General features: G+C 35.8%; 1 protein-coding gene across 2 annotated transcripts; it reads left to right on the top strand.

Annotated features, from left to right (window-relative positions):
- Positions 1–2715: 2715 nt before the first annotated feature.
- On the top strand, positions 2716–27907 carry LOC105229188 (uncharacterized). Of its 2 annotated transcripts, none has more exons than XM_049461349.1 (8): positions 2716–3997; positions 16541–17955; positions 18030–19536; positions 19614–19752; positions 20642–21099; positions 21187–21283; positions 21357–23005; positions 23074–27907. In XM_049461349.1, exons 1-8 carry the CDS (start codon positions 3836–3838, stop codon positions 24007–24009), a joined length of 6363 nt encoding a protein of 2120 aa, XP_049317306.1. In that variant the 5' UTR covers positions 2716–3835; the 3' UTR covers positions 24010–27907. The 2 variants fall into 2 exon arrangements, with proteins under 2 accessions (XP_049317306.1, XP_049317305.1); XM_049461348.1 differs by having other exon boundaries at positions 2725–3997; positions 19614–19746.
- Positions 27908–27928: the final 21 nt, after the last annotated feature.

The following is a 27928-nucleotide window of genomic DNA, read 5'->3' as shown; positions in this document are numbered from 1 at the left end:
CAAGCATTGACCGCCATTCACCGTGCAGCCATCAGCACCTCCCTTTCAGTGAATGGCGTACTTGGAGTCGAACCACCACCCTTTGCAGACGAAGAGCTCGAGTTGCCGCGAGAAACGAGAGTGACCTTTGCGCAGCTTCGGTCTGGATACTGTTGCAGGTTAAACACCTATTTATCCAGAATAGACACCGACATATCCCCTATATGTCCTGCCTGCAGACGAAGAGCTCGAGTTGCCGCGAGAAACGAGAGTGACCTTTGCGCAGCTTCGGTCTGGATACTGTTGCAGGTTAAACACCTATTTATCCAGAATAGACACCGACATATTCCATATATGTCCTGCCTGCAATGAGTCTCCGCATGACACTGCCCATCTCTTTGCATACCTGACCCATCCCCCTCATCTGACACCCCTTTGGTCCGAGCTCGTCGAAACAGCACGTTTCATTAGGTACCCGTTACAACAACAGCAAAAACCTTCATCTCAGTAAAGAACATGGCTCTTCGGTGGAATATTGTGACGACATTACGTATTAAGCTTTCCTCGAATATTTTACGCATACTTACTTTGCAAATATTTATCACAGAAATTCGCAATGTTTGATCATTTCCGTGTATGTTCGAAAGTATTCGCATATTTTTCAAATATTGGCAATGTAAACATTTTTTTAAAGCAACTGTTTCATCAGCGCCAAACCCGTAAATAGTTTCTTGAAAATAAGTAAAAAATTTTATGGTTATATAAAGACGAAGATTCGACGATATTCATGTAGTCGTTATCAAAATGAGGTTTTATCTAGTTTCATTTTGCCTTCTAATTGTTGGCGTATGCTTCGTTAAATACTCGAACGCTCAAAACACCTCAACATCAACTAGTAACTTAACATCTCCTACTACTAGTTCCTTAAACACACCAACTGGTAGCCGAAAGAGGGTACGCATATCTAATTTGAAGTTTACCGTTGTCCGCCACATAAGGCGCACTAAAAATAAGAATGGACGAAAAACCGCTAACAGCAGCCGCAGGCGTAGACGAAATGGAACAAATAATACCCGCAATAAGAACAGAAGACGCAATGGAAACACAAATCGTAATCGTGTTTCGGCAAATCGAAATAGACGCAATAATCGAGTAAGAAATCGTAATCTCAGAAGGCGAGGATAATTCAATACAACAAAATATAAATTTATATATGTATATGTACTTCTTTTGTTTAATATAATATAATGTGCTGTTTGACTGCAATTTATCATAATTATAGCATGAAAACAATTGAAAAAATAAGGTTCGTTTTTATATCACTGTTGTTGTTGTACTGGTTATGAAGACATTGTTTGGATGGCAAGACGCAAGTTAATTGCCATCAAAATTGTTTAGCAGATTTCCCACGAACCCTGCTGTTTCAACGGGGTCGGACATAGGGAAAAGGGTGTTAGATCATAGACTGGTTAGAGTTATACGCAACTCATAGATTTGGTATATTGGTTGATTTTGGTTAAGTTAGAGTTCAACTGCACTCAACTAAAGGATCCGGAAGTATATTGGGCAAGATTTGCTTTAGATTCGCAGGGTAACTTTAGCTCCTCCGCTATGGGTGGGTATTTGAGTCTAAGAATCTAAGTAAAGCAGAGTGTACGACTCCTTACAGAAAAGAAATAGTCGGTTCCATGTATTCCTTTTTCCGATATCAATATCATCAGCGTCATCAATTCGCTTCGGTGGTTGGGGGAATTTCGAGATATTAAAATTAAACAGTATTATGTAGAGGACACCCTCGGCGTTGCGTGGTTAACTGTATCAAAAGTTTTTGACTAGTTCGAAGTAGATGGAACCTCCCTCATAGAATGATTTTTAATTGATGTCACGAGTTATCTGGACCTTTATGACGTTAAAACCTTTGGTGGTACTGTGCACTTTGCTGAAGCTATGTTGATGGTCTACTAAGCTCAGATAGTGAGTGAGTAACAAAGCCTAAAGTGTCTTCATTATTGCGGAAAGAGTTTAATCGGACGATAAAATAACCTTCTTGAGATATTTTACTTCCGTCGAACATAAAAAGGTGATTTGACTTCAACATGTCAAACTAGATCCGCCTTGCCCAATAGTATTGAACGATTTGAAAATGCCGCGCGTTCTTTAATCAACACATGTTATCAGTCTTTTAGCCTTTTCTTTCGAAGAGTGCAAAGTGAATTGCCGTCTAAAATAACACGCTCACTTCTACGCGTCCGAGGGGGCAAGTTGATGTAATCCTGTTTGGATCGGTTGACATCATATAATCTATTGGTTGCCTCCTGTACCTCGTTTTTTAATTCGTCAGTTACAAATAGTCATATTTGATAGCTCTAAATGTATACTTATGTCGTAATTAGCGAGCAAAATATTAATTGCGTTGTAGGTTTATTTAAAAAACAGCCTTAAATTGCAAATTTAAGAAAATAAATAATACTGACGTTGCTATTCCAACGTACGGTGTAGGCTGGTGAAAATATGAAAATGAAATGTTTCAGAATTGGGTTTTTATTACTGGTTTTGGTATCTGCGAAAGTTTCTTCTCGATTCACTCTTCTTGTTTTTACGTTCATTCTTCCGCCTAAGATAATTCTTTAGTAGATCCTGTCCCTTTTTATCCGGTATGAAGGGTTGCATGGAATACAAATATTTGTAAATTTAGTGGACATTATTTTATTTTTTTTAATAAAACAATTAAATTTGCAGCATATTATTTACATTTCTACAGAGTTTTGTGGGAAAAACGTAGAATGGGGAAACTCCTTTACTGTACAATTATTATTAACAATACAATAATTTTAGTGGCATCACTGCGTCATATGTCATGTTGCCAAGTTCACATAATTCTAAAATACCTACACATACAATCTTTTAACGCCAAACCTCACCAACACAATCATCTTCAAATCTCACACAGATGCACACATATGCTCCAACACTACCAAAAGTCACCACCACAGCTCACACATATAGTGTGCTGCGCACCATTTTCAATTTTCCACTGTCAAATTTACTACGGAACGAAAGAGAAACGACGACGACGATGAATACGATGTAGCAAAACGTAAGAAATTGAAATTGTGAAGCGCGTACGAGCGAAAATTTGTGAAAAAATTGTGAAAAGACGTAATTTTACGGTTAAAAAATGTATAATATTATGAAAGTTATTGTGAAGTTTTGCTAAGTTATAATAATTTGTAGTTAGTGAGTTAATTTATAGCCACGATTAAAAAGTTTGATTTTTGTTCGCTGCCGTCGTCGATGTCACAGTCGCTGCTGCGCTCGAAGCCGCAGCGAGGACGTCGCGCCCGTCATCAACGTTGCTATACCTAGTGCGACCCGAGACGAGAAGAAGCCGCCGCTGCTTCTATTTGTATTGTGTAGCCGACGTATGTGCGGCGCGAATGGACGAATGTTGTGTGAATGAGTGCGTGTGCCACAGAAGTGGCAGTGGCAAAACGCGCAGAAATATAAAATAAATAAATTGATTAAATATACGGAGGCAAGTAATATAATTGAATCGTAGTACTGGTTCGATTGTGTAAATAATATCTAATTGAAATGTGCTCTAAAATTGATTTAAAGATGAATGTAGTGGAATTGTACTGAAAATTTTTGGTGGATGTGGAAGGAGCAAAAGTAAAAAAAAGTGTAAAAAGATAAGTGAAGAGGTTAAGCAGAAGAAGTAACATTTTTTCTGTTTCTTTTGGGATATCAATGTCATGTGTGCGAAAGAGAGCAATAGTGGATCTAGTTTGACAGCAACAAACTAATATAAATCATAAAAAAGAAATGGTGTAAAGAAGAAACGTGAACAAAGTGTATGATAAAAAAGAGATTACAAAAGAGGAGTGCAGTGAAGTGTGTGAGTGGGAGAAGTGGAACAAACGGAATTGGGAAAGAAAACATAAAAATAACTATTCCAAATGCAGGAAGCGTCAACAAAATGGATAATAAAACAATACAATTGGATTTCAAATTACTGGTAATTAAGATTGCATTCAATGAAACAATGCATTTAATTAAACGTTTATTTAATATAAAGCGGTATATTATTATGCATATAGTTAAAACAATGTATATATTATACGCAGATCACTGTAGCGCGCTAGTAATAATTGAGAGAAAAATAATTAAGCTTTTATAAAAGACGGGTGATATTTCTTTTAGGCCAGAGTAGGATTAATTCTTGTAAAAGAAGGCCAAAGTCTGATGGAAATTTTCATGAAACTAATATAAGAATAGCCATACTTTTGTCAACTTTGCTAAGGTCGGTCGAGAAATTTAAACCCAATATTCTTGAGATATTATGCGTCCTTTTAATTAATAATTTCCTAAATAAATTGTAATTTAAAAAGTTTTTAAGGCATTTTGTATAATATCAGACATATGGAGATATTTCTATGTTCTGTTTATTTATATCACAGGAATATGAATATAAATCACAAATTTTTTCGTCAAAGTATAAATTGACCTGTTAAGTTTTTCCGTAGCAAAAAAAAACTAAATAAACAAATTTTTGTAACTCAACGATAAGGGACATAATCAAACAAAATTGTAAAATACATTTACATCTTTCGAGTCAAACGACCATCAACAATCTTACACTAACCACTATTTCAACCTAACCATAATTTCAAATTATTAAATCTAACAAGAGCAGAACATTTTCATCCCAATGCATCATTATAGGAGTATTGATGTTTCGCCTGCGCAATTGATATTACGTCTTCATAATAATTTCTAAATATATAATAATTTTTATTTATAAAATTATAAATAATATATGTATATACATTTTTATACCAAATATTTCTGTTTTGCATTGTTCCCTGTTAACTGTGCTATCGTCCCATTTTAACCCCATTCATTCATCCTGCTTGCATTAAGCTTACAGCTGCATGCTTGCCGCTCTATTGTTCTGTTATTTTTCGATAACGTGTACTTCCAAATATATACGACGTTGTTTTAACTCTCATTATTAATACCATGTTCAGACCGACACTTAATCACACGATTTCGGCTGTTGAATGGATTATCCCACTAATCTTAAAAATTTACCAAGATTTCGCCATTTCCAAATCACTTCATTGAAATGGTTTGAAACTGATCCCCGTTAAATCTCTCTGTGCAACTATGATTTTGCGCCATCTACTTGTCAGCATTGGAAATCCGTTACATTATCACAGCTGATTTAGACACTACAAAGGGAAAAAATGTAAACAAACAAATTTTTTAAAGCAATGAATCTAATTTCACCTGAAAATCGACTTATCAAATGAAAAAATGCATCCACTATTTCAATTATATGGAAAATATTTAAAAAAAGACGGCTTTTATTTCAAAATACTATACGACAATCTTTTCTTTTGATAAATATTAAGCGATGTGAATTCTTGAATGACAATAGCAACTGTTTTTTGATCTTTCTAACGGCAGTGAGAACACTGTTGGGTTATGAAATGCTTAAATGTAATCTAATCTTTTAAATTTTCGGTCTGAACATAGTATAATGTTGGGGCTGACTAATAGTGTGGCAGCATTCTCAATTCTCAGATCAAACAGAAACACCAAATAAATTGGCATCCATATTAAATAGCAGTCTCCCTGAACGCCGCTTCGCCGCTCGTTCGTTATGTTGTCTATTTGCCCACTTCTCAACTAGTTTGCTTTGGCTATGTATTCAAAAAATGTGTATTTAAGTATATGCTTATGTACATGTATATTTTTATAGCTGTATTTTGGTACATTTCGCCGATATTGTTTATCATTTCGCTGTTTTCACCTTCCTGTTATGATATTCAAATGTATGAACCGATATACCAACATACATACCTGCGTTGTCTTTAAAAAATTAAGAAAACAAACTATTTTGAAATATAATTAGTATATAACATCCCTATTTACGATAATAGATAACCCTTTATGTAAACAGGGGTTATTGCTCAATAGTGTAGTACATATCTACATGATATGGGTATATCATGTTAATATAATAGGCTTGTATTTTAATTTTTGGGGTACTTATAAAAAAATATAGTAAACATTTAATAAAATGAAAAAATAATTCGTATTTAGAGAACTTTCGGTTTCAGAAAAATGTAAAATATTTTGAAATATTACCAATAATTTTTTTATCGAAATATTTTCCCAAGGTGTCAGATAACAGTATTTTGAAAATTTAATTTGTATACCATCTATATTCCTCTAATTATTTATAAACACCATTTTATTGTGTATTGGCAATACAACTAGAACTAGAAATGGCTTCAAGCTTACCGATTTTTTTAAATAGTAATATTTGTTGAAAACAAAAGACTCAAGCGACAAACTATTCTTTATGGTCGGTTTGTCGCATTATCAATATGTTTAACTTTAAATCTTAAAATGAAAGATAATAAACAAATAAAAAAAATTGTGTTTAAAATTAAAAACTGAAACGAAAGAGGATTCAAAAAACTGCAAGCGCAGTTAAATATATATAAGACAAAAATACATAATTAGTTTGAAATTTTTTAAAAATAAGCTTTCTTTCTCTAAACATAGCCAAAATGGTAGAATACAATGTACGCAAGCCTAAAATATGTATGTACATACATAAATTCTAACTATTTTTTTTTTAATTTTTTATTATAAGCTTAGGAGTAATTTTTTTTTTCAATCTAATATTTTATAATAAAAGTTTACAACTTTTGACACTACATTTTTTTTATTTTTCATTCCGGTATTTGGGATTAAATAATTTTTTTAGTTTTTCATCCGGTAATTATTCTAATACGCATTTTATTATTTTTGTCATAGAAAACAATTTGGCAAAAGTAAGTTAGGCCTTGAAACTTTTGGGAACTTTCATTATCAACAGTGAATTGCATTCCACAAATACCAATACAAGATTGGCCAAATGTGTACATCAGCATCACCGTCATAAACATACTTACATACATAGATAATATGTATAATAAAATAAAAAATACTAATTTTTTTCACAATAAAATTAAATTGCAAAAAAAAGTTCCTGGCATATTAAAACGTGGAGCTTTCTCCACTGGCATTACTTTTAATTCAATATTTACATTTATACCAACCACAGACATACATATGTATGTACATACATACGTATACGGTTACAAACACTTTTTGTTAATATGTAAGTTTATAGTCTAAACTTGTATTTATATTTATTTTTAAGTGAAGGTGGCGTAAAGTATGTACATACATAAGTACATACAAGATATAAATGTTTATGTACTCAAATACATTCTACAAATTAAACACAAGCATAGTATATACATACATATTTAAATTGCATATTTAGACATGTAGATAGATGCCACAACTGCGGCTATTTCTCTCTAAAACAGCGATAAAAAGCATGAACAACTACAAAATCCAAAACAACCACGCGGCACGACAGCTGAGATGACGAGGCTGCTGCCAGCACCAACGACAGCGTCAGCGTTAACGTTGCAGCTAGCTTGAACGCAGCTTTAACGTTAGCGCCGACATGATATCGTCGTCTATTACGAAAATTCACCGAAGTGGTGAAGGTGGCAGAACAGAACTACACTTTTGCTGCTGCTGCGCTGACAGTGGCAGTGGCAGCAATTCGACCAGGCTAGTGAACCAGCTACAAAATATACAAAATATTTACATACAAAATAAATATACATACGTACATATAAGTGGCGGAAGGTGGTAGCAGTTGTAGTGGTGACGTTGACTTTAGCAGCGAGTGAATACAAATTTCAGAATGAGAATAGAGTAGAGCAAAGTTGTAGAAAGAATAAACCGAATATTCTTGCATACATAAATATGTATACATTTATACATAGCACACATAAATATATTTATATACTTTTGTTAATAAATATGTATATTTGTATAAGCAAATGCTAAAACATTCATACTAAATTTCTGGTATCTACATTTGTATGTGTGTATATGTGCAATACGTTAAAAATAATAAGAGAGGAGAAACCGAAATAGCATAGAAGAGGATATGAATGGAGCAAAAAGTAGAGTGAGGTGGAGCACATAGCCTGAATCTATGTAAACATTTACATACTTATGTATGTATACATATCCATACAGGCAAACTAAACATATAGTGAATGCAATTAAAGTGTTGTTATTATTTTGTTGTTGTTATTCTTTTTTATACATGTTTCTTTAGCTTTTCTCCACACCGTTTTTGTTTCTTCTTGACTTAATTAAATCCCCTTTTAAGTTTCACAATTTAAATTTTTATCACTTCTAATTGAATTTATGTGTTTCGGGGTAGGCAAGAGTCAGACGAAACGAAAATTCATATTTGAGCTTGGAAGCATGGATGAGAATTCGCAACTTAAATGAGAATTTATGTACATGCCATCTAAATATGTATAAATGTTTGTAGAAACATTCATGATGCACGTTGAAAGGGGTTATTAGTTTTGTGTTTTTGAAAGTATTGATTATTAAACCCAAAGTACAACCGTATCGTTATGTCTCGCTAAAAAGGACCCGTTCATATGTTCAAGAAACATGTCAGGCAATATGGGCAATATAATATCTTCCCGAACGGTCAGACGAAGGCTTTAACGAGTTAATTTACATAGCAGAATAGCGTGAAAAATACCTTTCTGCGACAAACAAGTTGAAGAGTAATGAAAAAAATCATGGAAAAAAGTCTGGCCCAAGTGACCAGAAAAAGTGGCGCAAGCGATGAAACAAAAATTAATTTGTTCGGGAATGATGCCAGACGTAATGTTCACCGACCGAAAGCTTAATCTAATATTCACCGGTCCAATCGAGGTTAGATCTCCCAAAGTACAGCCCTTGGCCGTATTTTCCGGTAACGTAGAACCGGCTGTTATGAGAATTGAACATAAGACTATATCCCAACCAGACTTCGGACGAATCTATCTACAGGCATGCACTGACCGCCATAAATACCTTTACCAACTCCCTCTCACTGAATGCAGTCATATCACAAACAATTTTTTTAATTATCTACAGAAATTTAAATTCCTATTCCTATTTACATTTTTATTATCATCGAAAGCCCAGGGATGTGTACATATTGCGAAAGAGTCTCTCAATTTTTGATATTATTTGTCGGAACCGCTAATTCTGATTTTATAGGGCATAGTTGCCATTCAAACTGACCGAACAAACCAAAGTTCTTATATTATTATTGGAGGGAACGTTATAATCAACATATTTATGTATTGTTGATTGATTAAAATTAAGTCCTTTGGCTGTATGTTGCTCTTTATCCTCTGATCCTTGCTGTCATTGAGGCCAAACTAATAACAGAATTGCTTTAATTTATGTAGTTTCTATAACATCATAAAAGCCGGGACTACCAACATACATAAATAAATAGCACGGATATAGACTGTTAAGATGAATGTAATATGAAGTGATATCGTAACTTATGAGAATGATTTCTAAGATAAACAATTACGCTATTGAACCCTTCTTAATTTCGGTCGGTAGCTGGTACAAAAAGATGTTCGTCGAAATTAATATGTACATACATATGTACATTCATACGAATCCAGTCATTTTGTATGGATGTTTTCCTACTAATACTCCAACGACAATAACTTGTCATTTAACTCTGTAATATTCTAGAGACATCTGTGCCTCGTTATACATAAGTGTGTTAAATTAATTATTATCTCCATTACAAATAAAACTCATTAATTTTAACTTTTAAAAATTATACATACATATGTAGTGTATGTTTGCAAGTACATACATATACATACATACATATATGACTATTGGTATCACCGAAATGCTGTGTGCCAATTTAGCGATGCACTTGTTAAAAATATCCTCATTTTTGTTATTTGTCGAAAAGACTTGCGAAACACTTGTTCTTCTATGTATATTTCTACAACTGGCTTGCTATCTGTTAGTAAGTGTGTAGTTGTTAGATTGGTTAGCGCGCTGTGTTAAAGTAGTATGACCGCTTCTAAAAATGCACTGCCCCACTTCCCACTCAAATGAATAATAAACGAATAAAACGAGATAAAATAACAACAAGAAGCTAGAACAAGAGTGTAAGAGAATCTTCAACTGCACAAATGCCACAACAGCTATCAGTGCTCTGTATACATACGTACACACATACACTTACATAAATATTTATTTAGAATGCACTCAGTGAGAATACATAAATGCTTACATACATATGTATATGTATGTTCATCTGTGATACCGGTTAATTACGTATGTAGATATACATATCAATGTTTTTATTAGGTGACCGTTCTTAGAATTTAACTGCAGTTAAGTATATTATTATTCTTCTCCTGGGATGAAAGTGCATCAATAAGTTTTGCTATTAATTTCTGTATCATATTTATTTAATTTTTAACTTTTCTTCATTCAAATAATATAAATATACCAGTTAAGGGTTAATAATTTTTTGGCAAAGTTTGAATTTTGCTCCTCCCACCGAGGGGCCTGCATATTGCCGTTATGAAAAGTTTTTTTGTTTGACTATGTATATTCATAAGTACTTCTATTTAGAAATAACATGATTGTTAAATTGTCTTATATACATACTTACGTAAGTAGATATATATGTATGTATATGAGGGAGGTTCGATAATAGCTTCGCCTATCCACCCGTTACCGTCACTATCGCAAGTACTTTACTGTCGGGTATCACAATCTTGTATATGATTATTGTCGTCGTGGTATTGTTTGAGCCGCTTGCCGAAGAGGTCGTGGCCACAGGGTTTCGAAAAATCAAAAAATTGTAATATCTTGTGTTTTTTAGAAGGGAAATTTTACAGTGACCGTCGAACTACTCTTGATCACATCAAATCATGGTAATTTGCAGTAACTTAGAATCGGCTGTTGAGGAAATTGGAAAGAAAAATTCTTTTTTATTGTTGTAGCGGCATAATTTTATCGTGTTGACAATCCTTGGCCGGATAAAATATCCGGGTTCGTTACGGTTACATAGAACCGACTATCGTGGGAACGAAGAAAAGTGCTCTTCCTCCATGGCAACATGCCGGAATACACCTCCGCCGTTGTTACTGAAAAATTTTTCGTACTAGGATATTATACATTGTATTATCCCCATTTGTCTCCATACGACTGCCTTGTGTTTCCTAACGTGCAATATCACTCGGCGGTCAGAAATTTTAGTAGAGTTTGGAAGTTGTCATCACCACATAGGCCCACTTTAAAGACTTTAAGAAAACGTGTTTTTCAGATGGGGAAACGAAATTGAAGTGTTGAAGTAAAATGGCACTATGCTGAGAACATAAATATAGAAAAACATATTTGCAGTTTTCCAAAATCTTGGTGTTTTTGTAAGCTAAATAATTGAAGCATCGCCTCGAATAACGTTGTAAGTGTTATCATAGCCGAAGGCACTTACAACGTTATTCGAGGCGATGATTCAATTATTGGACCACCCTCATATGTATGTAAAGTCATATGTATGTATATAAAAGCTCGCTTCAAAATTTGTTGAACAAAAGTATAAAACAAATATGTACTAAATTAATCTTATATGCAAGTACATAGATACATATGCGCATGTATGCAAATTTGTATTTATATATTGTATGCACTTGTATTTATTATTACATGCAGATGTCTATATGTATTTGAGTGCATAGCTCGTAAATTCTTTACATAAGTACCATATTTAAATACGATTTCTTATGGCAACACATCATGTGAGAGCCGCTCGTAAAAATAAATATAATTTATTTTTATGCATACAGTCATTACATACATATGTACATATGCTTGTATGTACAAATGACTATTTACATAGTTAGTAATATATTTCTAATGCAAATAAAACATGAGCTCAGACAAAAGTGCGTGCATACATGCATAATAGAATACACAGACGCACATTATTACGAAGTCATTAATTTTACTATAAAAAAATTATCATGTTATTATTTTTAGAAAATTTTAAAACATCAATATATAGGGTGTATCTTTTAATCTCCAACAAAAATAAATGCTCGTGTCTACAGAATTAATCATTCAAATATTTAATAAAACAAGTAAGAAAGGGCTAAGTTCGAGTGCAAATAAATATTTTTTACTTTTGCAACTTGTTAGAATCAAAGCCGGGGAAATACCTTAAGGTGCAAAACGTGTAACAGACGATAGAAATCCAGTCATTCGCCTGATTTACCTTCATGTAACTTCTGGCTATTCAGCAAATTCACATGACCACTCCGAAGACACCGTTTTGACTCAATTGAGGATATAAAAGCTGAACCGAAAAAGGCGTGATGACCATCACAATGGAGGATTTTTCCAAGTGCTATGATGACTGGAAAATTCGTTGGTATAAGTGTATTGCAGTGGGAGGGGATTACTTTGAAAGAGATGATATGGACAAAATTCACCTTTCAATTTGATCACGGTAGTACACTATATGTAACTCATACACTGACCGATATACGTTGTGACAAAAAGTATCTGGAAATTGTAATTTATATTCCCCGAGTAAATGATCCTGTCTGTCCTTAATTACTATGTCAAATATGAGCGCGATCTGTCAACCAGTTTGTTTACAGCAGCTGCATAAGCCGGTACACCTCAGTACTACGTTACAATTTTTACAATTTGTAAAGCATTTTTTATTTCTAACCAAATTTAGTGTGCGGAATCGTTGAGAATGTTTTAAAAGGCTTACGGTGATTCAGTTCTATCAAAAGCACAAGTCTAGGAGTGGTACAAAGCCTTAAAATATGGTCGAGAGATCGTTGAAGACAGGCCTTGTTCTGGACGACCTTCGACTTCTTCAATAGATGAAGATATTAAAAAAGTGAAGGGATTATGGAAGAGCAATTCATGGATTTCACATGAGTTGTATGGAGGCAAATTTTCGCCCAAGCCGCACTAAGATGCACTGCTCTGGGCAAAACACGCACACTCATTTTCATTGACATAACTCACATATTTGGTCGATATATGCGGTATAAAGTCACCCGGAAGTTCGATAACCTTTATCTTAGGTATATGGGAGCTCAGGGAAGTATTGACCCGATTCAACCCATTTTTAATACAAAGAGATACTATTATCAAGGAAGGAATTTTTAGCCCACTGGTGCCCCTTACTACTGCATCTCCTGTGCTTTATTTAGGTATATGCTATACAAAATCTATCGACATGAGAATTTTTGACAGTAATTTGCCGCTGCCGCTTATATTTAGGTCGAAAGTTCTGTAACGTGTAAAATTTTATCAGATGATACAACTATTAGGAGTTTGATAGATATGGATTTTTATTAACTTATTTATTTACTATCTATCAGTATGGCATTAAGTAAATGAGTTGAAAATTTTAATATTATAACAGAAATAATTGAACTCCTGTGAGAACAGCTATTATATTTATTAGAATTAAGATTATATAAAGGGTATTCCATACCAAATCGACCACTTTTGAACCCGACCCCTTTAGATTTTGCTGAAACTTATCCATCCTTTTCTACCCTTTGAAAAACATTTTTGAGAATTTTTTCAAAATTTTTTGTCCAACTTCAAAAAAGTTATGAATTTTGCTATTTTTTGCTAAAAAAAAAAGGCTTTTTTATATTCAAATAGCCATAACTTTTGTAGAAATTGACTTTTGGGGACCATTTTTTTTTTAATTTTTGTTTTTGAATGAACTTTTCGAAAAAATAGTCGAAAAAAATTTAACACGATCAATTATATAAAATAATCGGTTTTTTTAAGTAAAATCATAATTTTTTTTTTTGGAAGTTCGCCATTTTTTTTAAATTTTTTTTTCCTCAAAAAAAACTTCAAATAATTTGGCAACTATCCCTGCTAATCCCGGAGTGGGTCGACTTTTTTAAATATTTTTTTTTTATTTATTTAAAATTTTTTTTCATTTTTTAAATAAAAAAATAAAAAAAAAAAATCGGCCCACTCCGGGATTAGCAGGGATAGTTGTCATTTTAATTGATCTATAAAATGTTTAGATCTTTTCGCCCTTGGCCACAAGCCAAGGCGCATTAACAATATGTATAAGCGTTTTGGACATCATATTTCCATACAGGCTTTAAAATACACTTATAAAGCTGAAATTTGTTCTCCAAACTAAGCCGTGATTTTCTCCCAAGCAACCAATGCATTTTTTAAAAGTTGAATTCAAAACTAATATGTAATAATTAATGTTACATCTAAAATAACAGCAGATTTTATTACATTTAGGAATGTCTTTATTTTTATTGTGACGGGTCAGTATGTATGGCTGCTTATTCTATAATGAAGTTTCGAACTGAACAATTTCTTTGGAGGTTATACAGTTGCCTTGAACATTAATCTACATCATATTTCGTGAAGATATGTTCTCAAATACCATCCATACAGGTACTTGATAGCGATCGGCCAGTTTGTATGGCAGCTATTCCTGTAGTGTCCAATATCGATCTGAAATTTTCGAAACCCAGTTTGTGCGCCAATTGGCCAAGCTGAGGTCCATTGAGGCACAAGCAAATCGGAATAATTGCATCACTCAATTTTCCACAGCTAACTAATGCATTTTAAAGCCAAGTAAGATAACGGATATTTACTAAATAAATGAATAAAATATATGTATGTATGTATGTATGTAATAAATTCTCCAGCGCATTTTATGCATTTTCTATGAACCGTGTGCACCATAGGTATCTACAAAAAAGTTAGGAAAAAACGTAAACATTTCATGAAGTAGGTGGATGGGTAGGTGGTGGTGGTAATATAATATGTATGTATGTATGTGAATAGGCAATGCAGAGGAGGAAAGCGAGAAGGGTGGAAAACATGTTAGCTAGAAAGCTTGGCGCAAGTTATACCTATGTATGTATATATACATATGTGTATGTATGTGTGTGTGTTTAAAGCAGAAGTTGTAGACAAACTAACTACATACCTCCGGTATATGAGAGCTGCCGAAAGAGGCGCAGAGTAAATGCGGATAGAACTTGATTATCGTGCTTTTCATTCATTTACTCAACTTTAGTATTTATGTATGTATGTATATATTCATATAAACATGCGCGCGTATGTACATATACTCTTATGTAGTAAATATATGTACGTGTATTTATATTTTAATTTCGTGATGGCGCTTTATTTACAACTTGGTCTCGCATTCACACACACTTGTACATTTGTTTGGATCGATGTATTTACGTAGCTCTTTATGTTCGCATAGTATCCAAGTATTTCGTATATATGTATGTACAAGCTCTTTTTATTTTGACTGTTTTTCGCATAATAAATTGATTACATTTGCAAAATTAATTTGTTTTAGCTAGCTGTACTCTCAAAATCGATTTAACTAGCATCAAATAATGGATTTTACTTTAGATTTAAATACGTTTGCTGTCCTAACTTTGCGATATATTTACACTATGTTTTATGCTGTACCTGTAAAATATTATTTCCTCGGTTTCCTGGGTTTTTATTGTTGTATCTATTTGACTTGCCAAATACTATTATTGGTATGTTTCATGTTTAAAAGTTAGAACCATCAATGCCTTCCAAACACAAACCACACAGAACTATAATCTACCTTTTCAGGATTGCTCATACTCCCACTGGAGAAATTATGTCTATTTAGAAAACATCTAAGCCACGAACATGTCTTCGACGTGTACGAAATCCTCCCTAAGTCTTTGGTACAAAACACAGTTTAGTAATAAATTTCTAGTATTCTTAAATCGGGTTGTAGAGGATTCCAGGTCACAAGGGTATTCCGGGAAATGAAATTACCAAAAGTGACATCCGTCTGGTTACCGAACCAGTACATTAAATATGTAAATTTTTAAAAACGATACGTAATGGAATCGGATGATCTAATAGATTTATAAGGGTGAGATGGAATTCCTTGAGTACATGCAGGATCTCTAAGATCATTTGCCAGAGTCACGAGGAACAATAAGTCCATTTTTTGCTCACATTGCTTCGAAATAAACGGCAGCGCACATCATATCCGAGTCAAATAAGTATTATTAGACGACACATACAGAAATTACAGAGAAGTACACATGAGAGAGACGCTGGAATATCACCTCTGTTTCCTAACTTACCAAACTCTCATTATAAATAGTTCAAGGGACTAGATTAGATGAAGTATCAAAATTAGATATTAAGTCCTTCTTAAACTTTGACGTCTTGTACGATGAATACTTCAACCAGAATTAAACTGAACTGAAGTCTGGCATTACTAAAGCATAGGAGGTCTATGTATGACGATATGCCAATATAATAATATATAATATGTGCTATATTTTGGATTAATTTTTAATTGTTGCTACCATGAAAGGGCTAAACTTCCAGGTAAATTCTAAGGAGGACTAGGTCTTCCGTCAATAGTTCTCAAAGTAGTGAAGTCAATATTAAAAAATATCATATTTAGAAATTTTTTTTGTCACTCTTCAATGTCCTTTAGGTCAGTAATATTTGCAGCATGGTAGAGGGAATTTATCTATTTTTCGAACTTCTTAGCGTAATTATCATCTAATTTATTAATTTTATTTTTCTTCCATTACAGGTTGGGCAGTCGCTAAATCTGCTCGATAGTCTTGACGCTGTATCACAATGCGATGCGCTTCATTATCTGCTACGAACGCTGAAATGTAAATATCCCGAAGCTTGTGAACGGGTGACAAGGGCTCTTTTCCCCCATATCACCGATGAGTTTGCTAGTTCCACAAAAACCGCAAACAAGAAACAATTGCAGCTTCAATTGTTGCTCACTGCCAAAAAGGAAGAGATTAAAACAGAAGATGAAGGCTCAACAGATCTCAATCAGAACTTTGAGAAGATCCTGTGCAAGGAGGAGATCATGTGTCTCGACGAGGACGACGACGACATGGTTGGTGGCATGGACCTGCATGCCAATGTAGAAAATTCTGCTTCCAATAATAGACACTTGCATTATAACAGCACACATGCTCTAAAACAAGATCCGCTTGATTTGATACCCTCGTCTATTATAAATACGAGACACCTGACAAAAGCGAATTCAAATGCCACCTTTGAGCATGCTATTGTGGGTAATAGTGGTGGCGCCATTACACGTTTAGCTGGCGATGATAGTTATAACAGTTGGGCTGAACTGGCAACTTGTGATCAGGAGAAAAACATGACACGTCATAACACCAAAAACAATAAACACAATAATTATCCTAGATTGCTGAGTGAAAAACTCGTGCTCAGTATTGATGAGGGATGTAATCCTACTACGAAAGCGAAAGATGACTATTACTTCTATCCTGATAATGAATGGACCATACACTATCATCACAGTACGGGCGAATTTAATGTGCGAGCCTACAAACAGCTATTTCGATTTCGTCTACAAACAGCGTTAAGCGAAGAGCATAAAACCTTCTTGAAAAAATTCTACAAGAATTTCATTCTATCTGGACAGCTATTGGGCACGCGACCGCCATTACATGTACTGGAAAAAGTGCGGGAACAGCGTCTGGAAGAATGGCAACAGTTACGTCTGCGAAAATTAGCAGCAGTTGCAGCGGCTACAGCGTATACGCAGCAACGGCAAATTTTACCTGCGATCACATTTGATTCGGAACTGGAGTCCGAATCTGAGTCGCAAATGTCTACGTCGGTAGCCGCGCCTGAAATGATGAAATTCGAGGAGATTACCGAAGAAGATGCGGGCGCTGGCCGTCTGGTACATGGCATGGAAATGGAGCCGGATATCGAAGACGTATTAGGCGGTGGTAGTAGCGCAAGCGGTAGTGGCCATAGCAATAGTAGTAACGGCGGTGCCACTACAGATTTGCAAACATTGGTTGCCACGACGCCAGAAAGTGTGTCGACGATGACGACAACGATAAACAATACTAATACTGCTTCATTAGCGGGAGGTGAGAGCACGACCAGCGGTAGTTTGAGCAGCAATAGCAAACCTTTACTACATAATCAGCAGCAACAACAAGGGTAATATATTTATACAATACAACTTTGCTGTATATCTGAAAAATAATATTTATTATTTCTCCTTAACATTACAGAAACAGCAACCTTGTGATAAATGGCCTTACAGCAAGCAATAATATAAATAATCTTAGCTACAATAATCAGCAATTAGCAAATATTGTTGGTGATCTTCCAAGTGTAGCTCCCAAGGAGCCGAATCAGCAACCACAATCTCTGCAGGGCATTAGTACGCAAATCGAGCGGCAAAATAGACTGTTGGAACAACGACAGCCGAATTTCTCCAATCAATATTTGCAAGAACGAAATGAACAACCGCTGAATTCTTTACATTTTCCGACGCTAAACGATGTCGCGCGAGAGAATGTTTTAGACAGCGCTACGCTGGATAATGGCAGTAACAGTAATATCAATATTAACAAAATCGAATCGATGCTCTTGCCAGGACTGAATAATTGTAGTAATAGTAGTGGTAGCGGTAGTGCTAACGGTCCTGGTAGCGATTCTACGGCGATGAAAAACATGCCTGAAAGTCTACATAACAATGTGCTCAATGCAAACCAGTCACATTTTCTGGGACTTCAGCAGCAGCAACAACAACAGCAAGAGCAACAGAGGCTAATAAAACAAAATCAAAAACAAGATACTCCGCAGCTGCTGCAACAGCACCGAAACGTTAATGCGAACCTGCAGCATCCGCAAACACACCCGCTAACATTACTGGGTGGCATGGCTGAGAGTGCGCAGCATCAATTGCAACAGCAACAGCAGGAACAACTTCAGCTGCAACAACAGCGCATGCAGCAACAGAGCACCAATACAGCTGCGTTCATCAACAGCATTGACAATATACTGGATAACGGTAGTTTGCCCGCTGTGATGCAACAGAAGCATCCACAACAGCATTTTAGTGCGGAACTGTTAGCGCAATCGCCAACACTACAACAGCAAGGCGCGCAGCAATCCCCACTATCCGCACATGCTGCGCAAATGCAGCAGCAGCAACAACCACAACAACAAATGCAACACACGATACCAATGTTGCATATGCATCAACATGTGGACACGCTACAACAACAACAACAGCATCTGCTTTTGCAGCAGCAGCAGCAGCAACAACTCGCTGGCACGTCTTCCGCTTCCACCGCACCAACATCAGGAGCATCTTCGTCAATGTCGAGCGCACTCTCAACGACGCCTAACAATATTTTGTCCGGCATTTCTGCCTCAGCATCAACTTCCGGTTCGATTTCGTCAGCTTCGTTGAACGTATCCTTAGGACTGGATGATAATGATTTATCGCACGATGAGGATGATGACATGGATGAACATGATTTGGACGACATGGAACCGAAGCAACAGCTTATTGATGGCGGTAGCAGCAGTAGCACTTCACTGCAAGCACCGCCAGGTAGTACCGGGGCCCAAGGCGCAGCCGGCTCTGGTGCGAAGAAGGCGAAACCCAGTTATCAATGCTTGCAGTGTCCAAAGTCGTATCGAAAACGAAAATCATTATTGGATCACTATAAAATACATCCAGGTTTTTGTCATGATTGTGGACAACCAAATGGCACATCTTTGGAGGTATGTATAATGGAATTTAAATCTTTAGATCAGTTTTATTTTTATATTGAAATTATTTTTGTTTTTTGCCTTTCTAGGAAATAATTCATCACAATCGAACTGTGCACGCCAAGGAGTTTCCATTCGTTTGTGACACGTGTGGCGAATCCTACTCGCGCCGTCAACAATTTCATGCCCATGTCGAATCTCACAGCAAGAAAGAATTCAAAAGTGAGTGTGAGTGCCCGAAAATTGTCGAAATACTAACACAAACATGAGTATAGAGTGTACCTTAATCGTAAATGAAGTGTAAATTTCTATAATTCATGTATATTTATACCATGTGTACATGGTCATCGATCTTTTGTGGCTTTATTTGACTTCAAATCGGTTTTCACGCTGTATTTTTTATACACTGCACTTTGATTTTTATATTTACTTTTGTTTTTTATACCCTGAACAGGGTATTTTTAACACCCAGGAGAAACCGTCACGGATGAATCGATTTGGCTATTTCCGTCTGTTTGTCCGTTTGCTGTTGTTGTAGCGGCAGAATTCTTCCTGTACGTCCGTTTGATCTGGAATTTCGCACACGTCCTTTTCTCCCCAAGAAGCTGCTCATTTATCGGAACTGTATATATTATTTTCCCAAGACAACGGTACAACTTTCAAACCAATTCGGACTACTAAAAGATGCATTTGTCATCCGATCAAAACCCAGTCCATGTATGGAAAACTTTTTTATTTGACAAGATTTCTGCATTAATTAGCAATGATGGTTATCTAAGGCAACTACAGTCACCGAACAAACTGTTTAAATCGAACACTGTAGCATTTAGCTGTCATTCAAACTAACTAATCTGAATCAAGATTAAAATTTTCACAAAATACCTTTTTTTCTCGTTAATTAAACTAAATTGTAATCGAAGTTTGCTGATATAATACAACGCAGCTAGAAAGAACTAGCAAACGCTTGCTGCAAGAAATGCATCTGTGAAGGGTATTATAGTTTCGGTGCAGCCGAACTTAACGTTTTCCCTTGCTTTTATGCATCTTTTACTAATCAAACACAATCGCATATTTCTATTTGTTAAAATTTTAATTTGTTTCGTTTTCTTTTCTTTAGCTTATTCGTGTATAGAATGCGGGCAAAAGTTTCCACACAAGAAACTGCATCAACAGCACTTAGACACGACGGGTCACAAGGCTGACGGTGCTATTTGCGAGGTGTGCGGTGCAGATTTTCCCTCAAAGAATGCACTTTATCAGCACATCATTCGTGTCCACAAAAAAGACAACTTTTTCGAGTGCCACATTTGTCAGAATCGTTTTACTTTGAAAGCGAATTTGGAACGCCATGTACAGCTACATACGGAAGTGAAGCGAACATATGTTTGTGATATTTGTGGTTCATCGTATTTTACATATCCGGCACTGAAGGATCATTATAGCAATGCGCATACCGATGCATCGGAATGTAAGTGCACTTTGTGTGGCAAGCGATTTGGCTCAGTAAAATCACTGCAACGGCATCTGCCATCACACTCGGAGGAGCGACCACATTGTTGCTGTTATTGTGATCAGGTAAGTTAAAAATTGTATTTTCAACTATGACAAACTCATCTTTATCACTTATATTTCTATTTTTTATTATTTGTTTCATGAAATTAGACCTTCAAGTGGAAAACTCATATGGTACGCCACAAGCAAACCGTACACGGTAATCAGCCATCGCCGAAGAAAGTCAAACGTTTTGCCAAGGATGAAGGTACGTAGTAAAATGCATGTAAATATATTTTCGGAATTAAATTTTGTTTACTGTGTATTTTTTTTACACCCAGAAATGGTACCGACGCCCGATATGCCGGGCCCTCCTCCCGCGAAGGTTGCAAAGAAATCCACCACGAGTAAACCAAAGCAGCAGGCGCAGCAACAGAATCCGCAACAACAGCAGCTGCAGAGAGGTGTGAGCAATGTATCTACACCACCACCACTCTCCACCACACCCGGTACATCTCAGCAGGATCCATTCAATGCATCGATGATTAGCAACAGCAGCTCCCAATCATCCACTGCGTCAGCGTCGGCGTCACAGCATTCACTGTCAACCAATGAGTCCCAACAGAATTCCTTGTATACTCAGAGTTTTAATGCCGAAAAATTGATTGGCCATCAGGCACAACAGCAACAGCAACAGCAGCCGCAGCAACAGCAACAACAACCACAACAGCAGCAGCAACAACAACCGCAACCACAGCAACAAACATTGGCACAAGTGCCGCCACAGCATTGCAATCCGGCGGTGGCATCGGTACATCATACACAACAACAACAACTTCAACAGCCGCAATTACAGCAACAACGACCAACACCGCCACCCGCGCAACAGCAACAACATCGTCGAACACCCAACACTCCGGATGGCACCGTGAACAGTGGCCCCGCTGTACTCGGCGTGGTTGGTGGCAATGCGAATGTATCGGGCAATAATCTTATGTCGCGGCTAAATAATTTCGGTGCTGCCGCGGCTGGAGGTGTCGCCAATATAACCGGTGTGTCAGAATTCCACTTCGATCCTAATCATGGTGCGTCTGCAGGACAAAGTAATGCCAGCGCATATCAGCAACATCAGTTAATCAATCAATACCAACAGCAGCACCATCAGCAACAACAAGCTGCATCGTCAGCGACCGTGGTACAACAGCAGCAGCAACATCTACGTAGCCATACACCGCAAAGTCCGCACCAACCACATCCTCAACAACAACAACAGCAACAACATTTCACTTCACCGCATCATATGCCTGCGACACAACAACAATTGCATCATCATCAGCAAATGCTGCATCATCACCAACAAATGCAGCAGCAGCACCAACAGCAACAGCAACAACAACAGCATCGTCACAATCAGCAACGTTCACCGTTGCATCATGCTACTCCCGCTCAACAGTTGCAGCAGCAACATCATCAGCCATCACACTCGCCACAACGGGGACGTTTGCAGTCGCCACAACCACAGCAATCGCCGCTCCAGCACCAACAGCAACAACAACAGCAGCAGCAGCAATTGCAACAACAACAACAGCAGTACGCGCTACAGCAACAAGCAAATGAAGCGCCATGGGCTAATATTGGATTTGGCTCCAGTGCGGTAAGTGGTGTTAGTGCTCAACAACCTCAACCCCAGCAGCAGCAACAACCGCCCACTCAACAACAACAGCAGCAGGGTGTTGTTTCTGCCAGTGGCGAGCTGAAAGACAATCCCGCCAAATTTTATATTGTTGACACGCCTGATTTTCTTGGGCTTCCCATGAATGTCGGTTCAAATGGTGGTCCTTCTGGCACAACAACACCGAATTCACATACTCAACAACAACAACAACACCAGCAGCAGCAGCAACAACAACAGTCGACAGTTGGTCCAAGTGGTAGTGTGAGTAACAAGCAGCAAGAATCACAGATTGGAGGCGAACTTATGAGTTTTCAGGTATGTTGTGCAAAATACTGTTAGTTTATGTTAAAAGCAATAACTAATTTTACCCTCTTTCCATGCAGAGTATGTGGCCATCCCCTGGATCTGCTGCCTCGCAAATGATGTTCAGTGGAGGAGCACAACAGCAGCAGCAACAACAACAACAGCAACAAGCACAACAACAAGCGCAAAGTAATGCACAAAGCGGACAAGCTGGTGCCGTAAATGTTGGCGCGGCAGACCCGCACAATTACAACAATATTGGCAGTATCCTAACGAATCTCATTGACACTGCTCCAACTTCAATGGAGTATAATTTTGACATAATGCAACCGGATGGCGGGCAAATGGGCGTTTCACAATCTCAAGCGCAGGCGCAGCAACAACATCCACAAAATTCACTTGCTGCTCATCAGCAGCAGCAGCAACAGCAGCAACAACAACAATCGCAACCACAACATCCGCACTCTGCTCACCACCACCAGCCGCATTCACTTCAACAACAACAACACCATAGCGCCGCTGCTGCAGCTCTCGGAAATTACGGTACAGCCGGATTAATGCGTCACACCAGCTTATATGGCTCGCCGAGTGGAGCTTCGCTGTATGACACTAGCGCTGCGGCGGCTGCAGCTGCACACCACCACCATCATTTGCCTTCCCATCATCCCGGTTTAGGGGATTTAACGGAACAACAACAAAAGAACAGTTTTCAACCCTATCATCCACATGCGGCATCACATTCGCTTGGTGGACATCATCCACTTGCGCCAACCGCACATCATCCACTCGCACCACATTTATTGCCGCCACCACCGCATGCCAGTATCTACGATCGCAGCGTGGGCGGTGGTTATCCTACAATGCTAATGGGTGGTGGTGTTGGTGGCGGTGGCGATGAGCAGAAAACTGTGCTGCCGCCAATCAGTGATTATATGCATCACATACAACAGCAGCAACTGCAGTCACAACACCCGCAACAATCGGACCTAGTCTACTATCCAGTGAAAAATGATTGACACCTAAAATAGGGCGGGGCGTTGGGTGGGAGAGCAATGACAGGTGAACAACAGTGTTTTAGCGGCAATAGTAGCGGCATAAGCACTTATGGTGCACCAAATCGATTGATGGCGGAACAATTGAAAGTAAGCATGAATAATCACTCGCAGCATCAACAGCTGCAAACATTCAGACATTATCACAATCATAAAGCCGGAGATGCACATGCGCATGCGCAACTACCACTACATCACCAACTTCAAAACTATGCTTCTGCACATCATCAGTCACCGCACGCATGGTGGCATACAATGACAGCGCTTGGCGCCACGCCGTCCGCAATAACCGCACAAGCTGCAACAGCCACAGTTGCTGCGGGCGGTGTAGAAGGTGTATTGGGAGGCGATGTTAGTGCAGCAACAGCTATATATGCATCAAACGCAACTAAGAGAGGCGAACATTTCTTGTAAGCATAAGTTAGATTTATAAGCTACAGCAAGCATAATATATAAATAAAACTATATTAAAAAAACATTAACTATATATGTATGTACATACATATAAACAACATTAAGTAGTTAGGATTACGCAGGCTGCGATTTGAATCGTCAGAATGTGAGCATATACATATATTCTTATGTGTAGAGCTTAAAACACTAAAACGAACACTATTTAAAAACAACGCGAGCTCGCAATATAATTTCCAGCAGAAGCAAATCACTTTCGCTTTCAACATTTCACATCACCTCTTTGTAATAAAGTCATAAGTCGTACTTCCAACTGCAATAACGTTCAGCTCAATACATATGAGTACAAAAATAACTTATATTTGTCATAATTGAAATTGAAAGTTTCTAAAAAAAATCATTCGTGCTTAACAGCGTTGTGGAACGTAAGCGCCGTGCTTACAGTACGTAGCAGTATGTATAACAGATGAAATTATAGTGTATGCTTGCTTGTGTAAACATACATATTGCAAAAGTAAAGCTTAGAATATTACATATTACCACAATATCACAAATTTTAGTTTAAACAAATATGTAAATACTTTTAAATACATTTAGAGTTAAAATATTTTATACATATGTACATACGTATGTATATACACACGCCCACAGCTACAATAGCGAGGAAATATCTTATATACTTATATGTATTTGAGCCGATCAGCTACACAACAGGACATGCGTATAGACGATATATGCGTTAATTGTTGGCATTAATATGTATATAAATTTATACATAGGAAGGCATGAGTAAAATAAAAACAACAATAGTGGTATATATAAGTATACATACGCTTAGCATGTAAGTGGAATTATTTGACTACGCGCACATGAGAGACAGTTAAATATGTTTTACATAGGTATATATTTACATTTAGAATTCTATTGCATGTATATGGACATATAATTTTACTCATATACATATAATACAATATATTAATATGTATACATGGTTTATATTATTGATTGTACATACAAAATTTATATACTATATGAAATCTCATAAAGCTACGAAAGAGGTCTTCATTCACACTCCCATAAACACATATTGCACATTATTGTTTAATTTATCTGGTAACTCAATATCTCGAACAAAATTTATCTAGCACATTATTTTCAAATATTCTTTATTTTTGTAAATCTAACATTAATTTGCCCCGGCTCTACCGTTATCTGTAATTTCATACGTTGTATGCGTTAAAGTATACAATTGCCTATCTATCATCCACATACAACTGTCCTTGCAACTATTTATTATCCATTTGTCTTTAAGTCCTTAATGTAGTTGAATTTAAATTTTTTACTCTCAAAAAACCGATTTTTACTATACAAAAATTGTATATATTGTACAATGAAATATATAAAGAGATATTCAGTATAAACATGTAGGCACTTAATTGGTTGACAAGTTTGGCAACAACAATATGCCTTGAAATAATATAATATATTATTTCAAATTTATCTGTTTATATTGGATTGTTTTTATAAAAATAGCTTCATAAATAACAAACTAATCATTCATCTCCATTTTTTAACAAGCTCATGTCAATTTCAATGAAAAAACTTGAAAATAAGAGAGTTTTAGAACTGCACGATTGAATGGTTTTTCAACAACCAAAAATTCACAAGCAAATACAGTATTTGAAATCTCAGTTAAACAGCCTAACCATCTGATTATGATCGTTAAATATTTATATGATGTTTTCATATTTCCCAGCTATCATCTTAGGGCGCCATCTACCCTAACCTCAATCACTTTTACTTGAAATTTAAACGAAATAAAAGTTATATAACAGCACACAGTCGATAACTTATATTTTTTAGATATTTTATGAATTCATTAATAAATTTGAAAAAACGTTAATTGTCTTAATGTAAGCCTATCAATCAATCGTCCAGCACTAAAACTTTTTATACGCAGAAAATATGGTTTTAAAAATCCATATCAATACATATGCATAATAAATCAAAGATTTATTTGTCTTGTTTATGTAGTTTTTAAAACGCAGTAAATTTTTTGGACTTATTTTCTTGCAAAAACATTCGTAATCACTTTAATGTCAGCCATAATTTCCTTCTTCATTCGTTAGTAGCAATTTGGTACTGAATTTTCGTAGACAAAAATGTTGAAATTGTAAAATTTATAAATAAAACAAATTATCAAAGTATAATTAAACATTAATTGAATTGTTCTAAACTCCACACACGAATTCATATATGAAGCGAATTTCAGTATCAAATTGTTAATTAACAAATTATTTATTCCCGCACCATATTTTATTTTAACTAGGAAAAAATCTCAAAACGTATACATATCCAAACTTACTAATACAAAATTATCCATTTCATTCCTTACACAAAGAAAAAAGTAAAAAAAATTATGTAATTTGTATGTATTTACAAAGGTACGAGTGCCTAATTTTATTGGCACACACTTTTCTAATTCTTGTTTAATTATATATACGGTACTTGCTCTTAATTAAACAATTCATAATATGTATATACGTATGTATATATATGTATTTATGTAAACGCTGTTAACATTTCTTAAAGAAACGACGGCAATACGATTTTCGTAGTAAAGAAACTAGAAATCTCCATTTTCCTATTTACCTACTATTCGTACTCTGTTTACAACATTATTAGCCCATTAGTCTAGCCTGTACGTAGTTTAAGCTAATCTCAAACAAAAAAACAAATCCATATGAATCTAATAATATTTAAAGCACTCAGTTGTGGAGTTCTGTTCTCACAGTCTTCTTTGTTTTATACTTATCTTAGCACTCTACCATCATCCGCTCACCACTCAACCTTCTGCTGCTATTTTTATGCGTACTCCTTTGCATATGACTAAAGTTATTTGAAAAAGAGTATACATTACGCTCGAAATAAATAATCATTGTTCTTGTTAATATATACAAATTTAAAATAGACAACCACATAAATTATGTATACATACATATTATAATTAAAAATTGTTTTATTTTTATTTTTTATTATTAATTTTTCTTGTAACTTATAAGCAATTTTATATACATAAAACATAAAGAACAAACACAGAAGAGATGTTTTTATTGAGAAATCAATAATATTCTATATAATACACATATGTATATTTAAAGTACGTACGTAAATAGAAAGCAAAATTAGTTTTATGATGAAAACAAAAGCAGATAAAAAATTATGAAAGTAAATACAAAAAATAATATTTTAAATAAAATTGTAGTACTTGTAAGAAGCAACAACACAAACTTACAAATTAAGTAAAAAGAAAAAAATAACATCGTTAGAAATGGTAAAAAATGGTTGAAAAGAAATGAGACGATTGAAGATTTGTATTGCATTACAAACAGCATATTTGTATATTTAATAAAAATGATAGTGAAATAAATGCGAACTTCGTTTTAAATGATTTGGTTGTTATATCATTTTA

This window comes from Bactrocera dorsalis, unplaced genomic scaffold, assembly GCF_023373825.1.
Source record: "Bactrocera dorsalis isolate Fly_Bdor unplaced genomic scaffold, ASM2337382v1 BdCtg024, whole genome shotgun sequence".
NCBI lineage: Eukaryota > Metazoa > Arthropoda > Insecta > Diptera > Tephritidae > Bactrocera > Bactrocera dorsalis.
This window is presented reverse-complemented; position numbering and strand designations above follow the sequence as displayed.

Bases quoted from the DNA above. Each gene is read 5' to 3' on its own strand.
- LOC105229188 (XM_049461349.1), top strand. From the start codon at position 3,836: ATGATAAAAAAGAGATTACAAAAGAGGAGTGCAGTGAAGTGTGTGAGT. The intron at 3,998-16,540 runs GTAATTAAGATT...CTTCCATTACAG, and splicing joins AATTGGATTTCAAATTACTG to GTTGGGCAGTCGCTAAATCT. The intron at 17,956-18,029 runs GTAATATATTTA...TTAACATTACAG, and splicing joins AATCAGCAGCAACAACAAGG to AAACAGCAACCTTGTGATAA.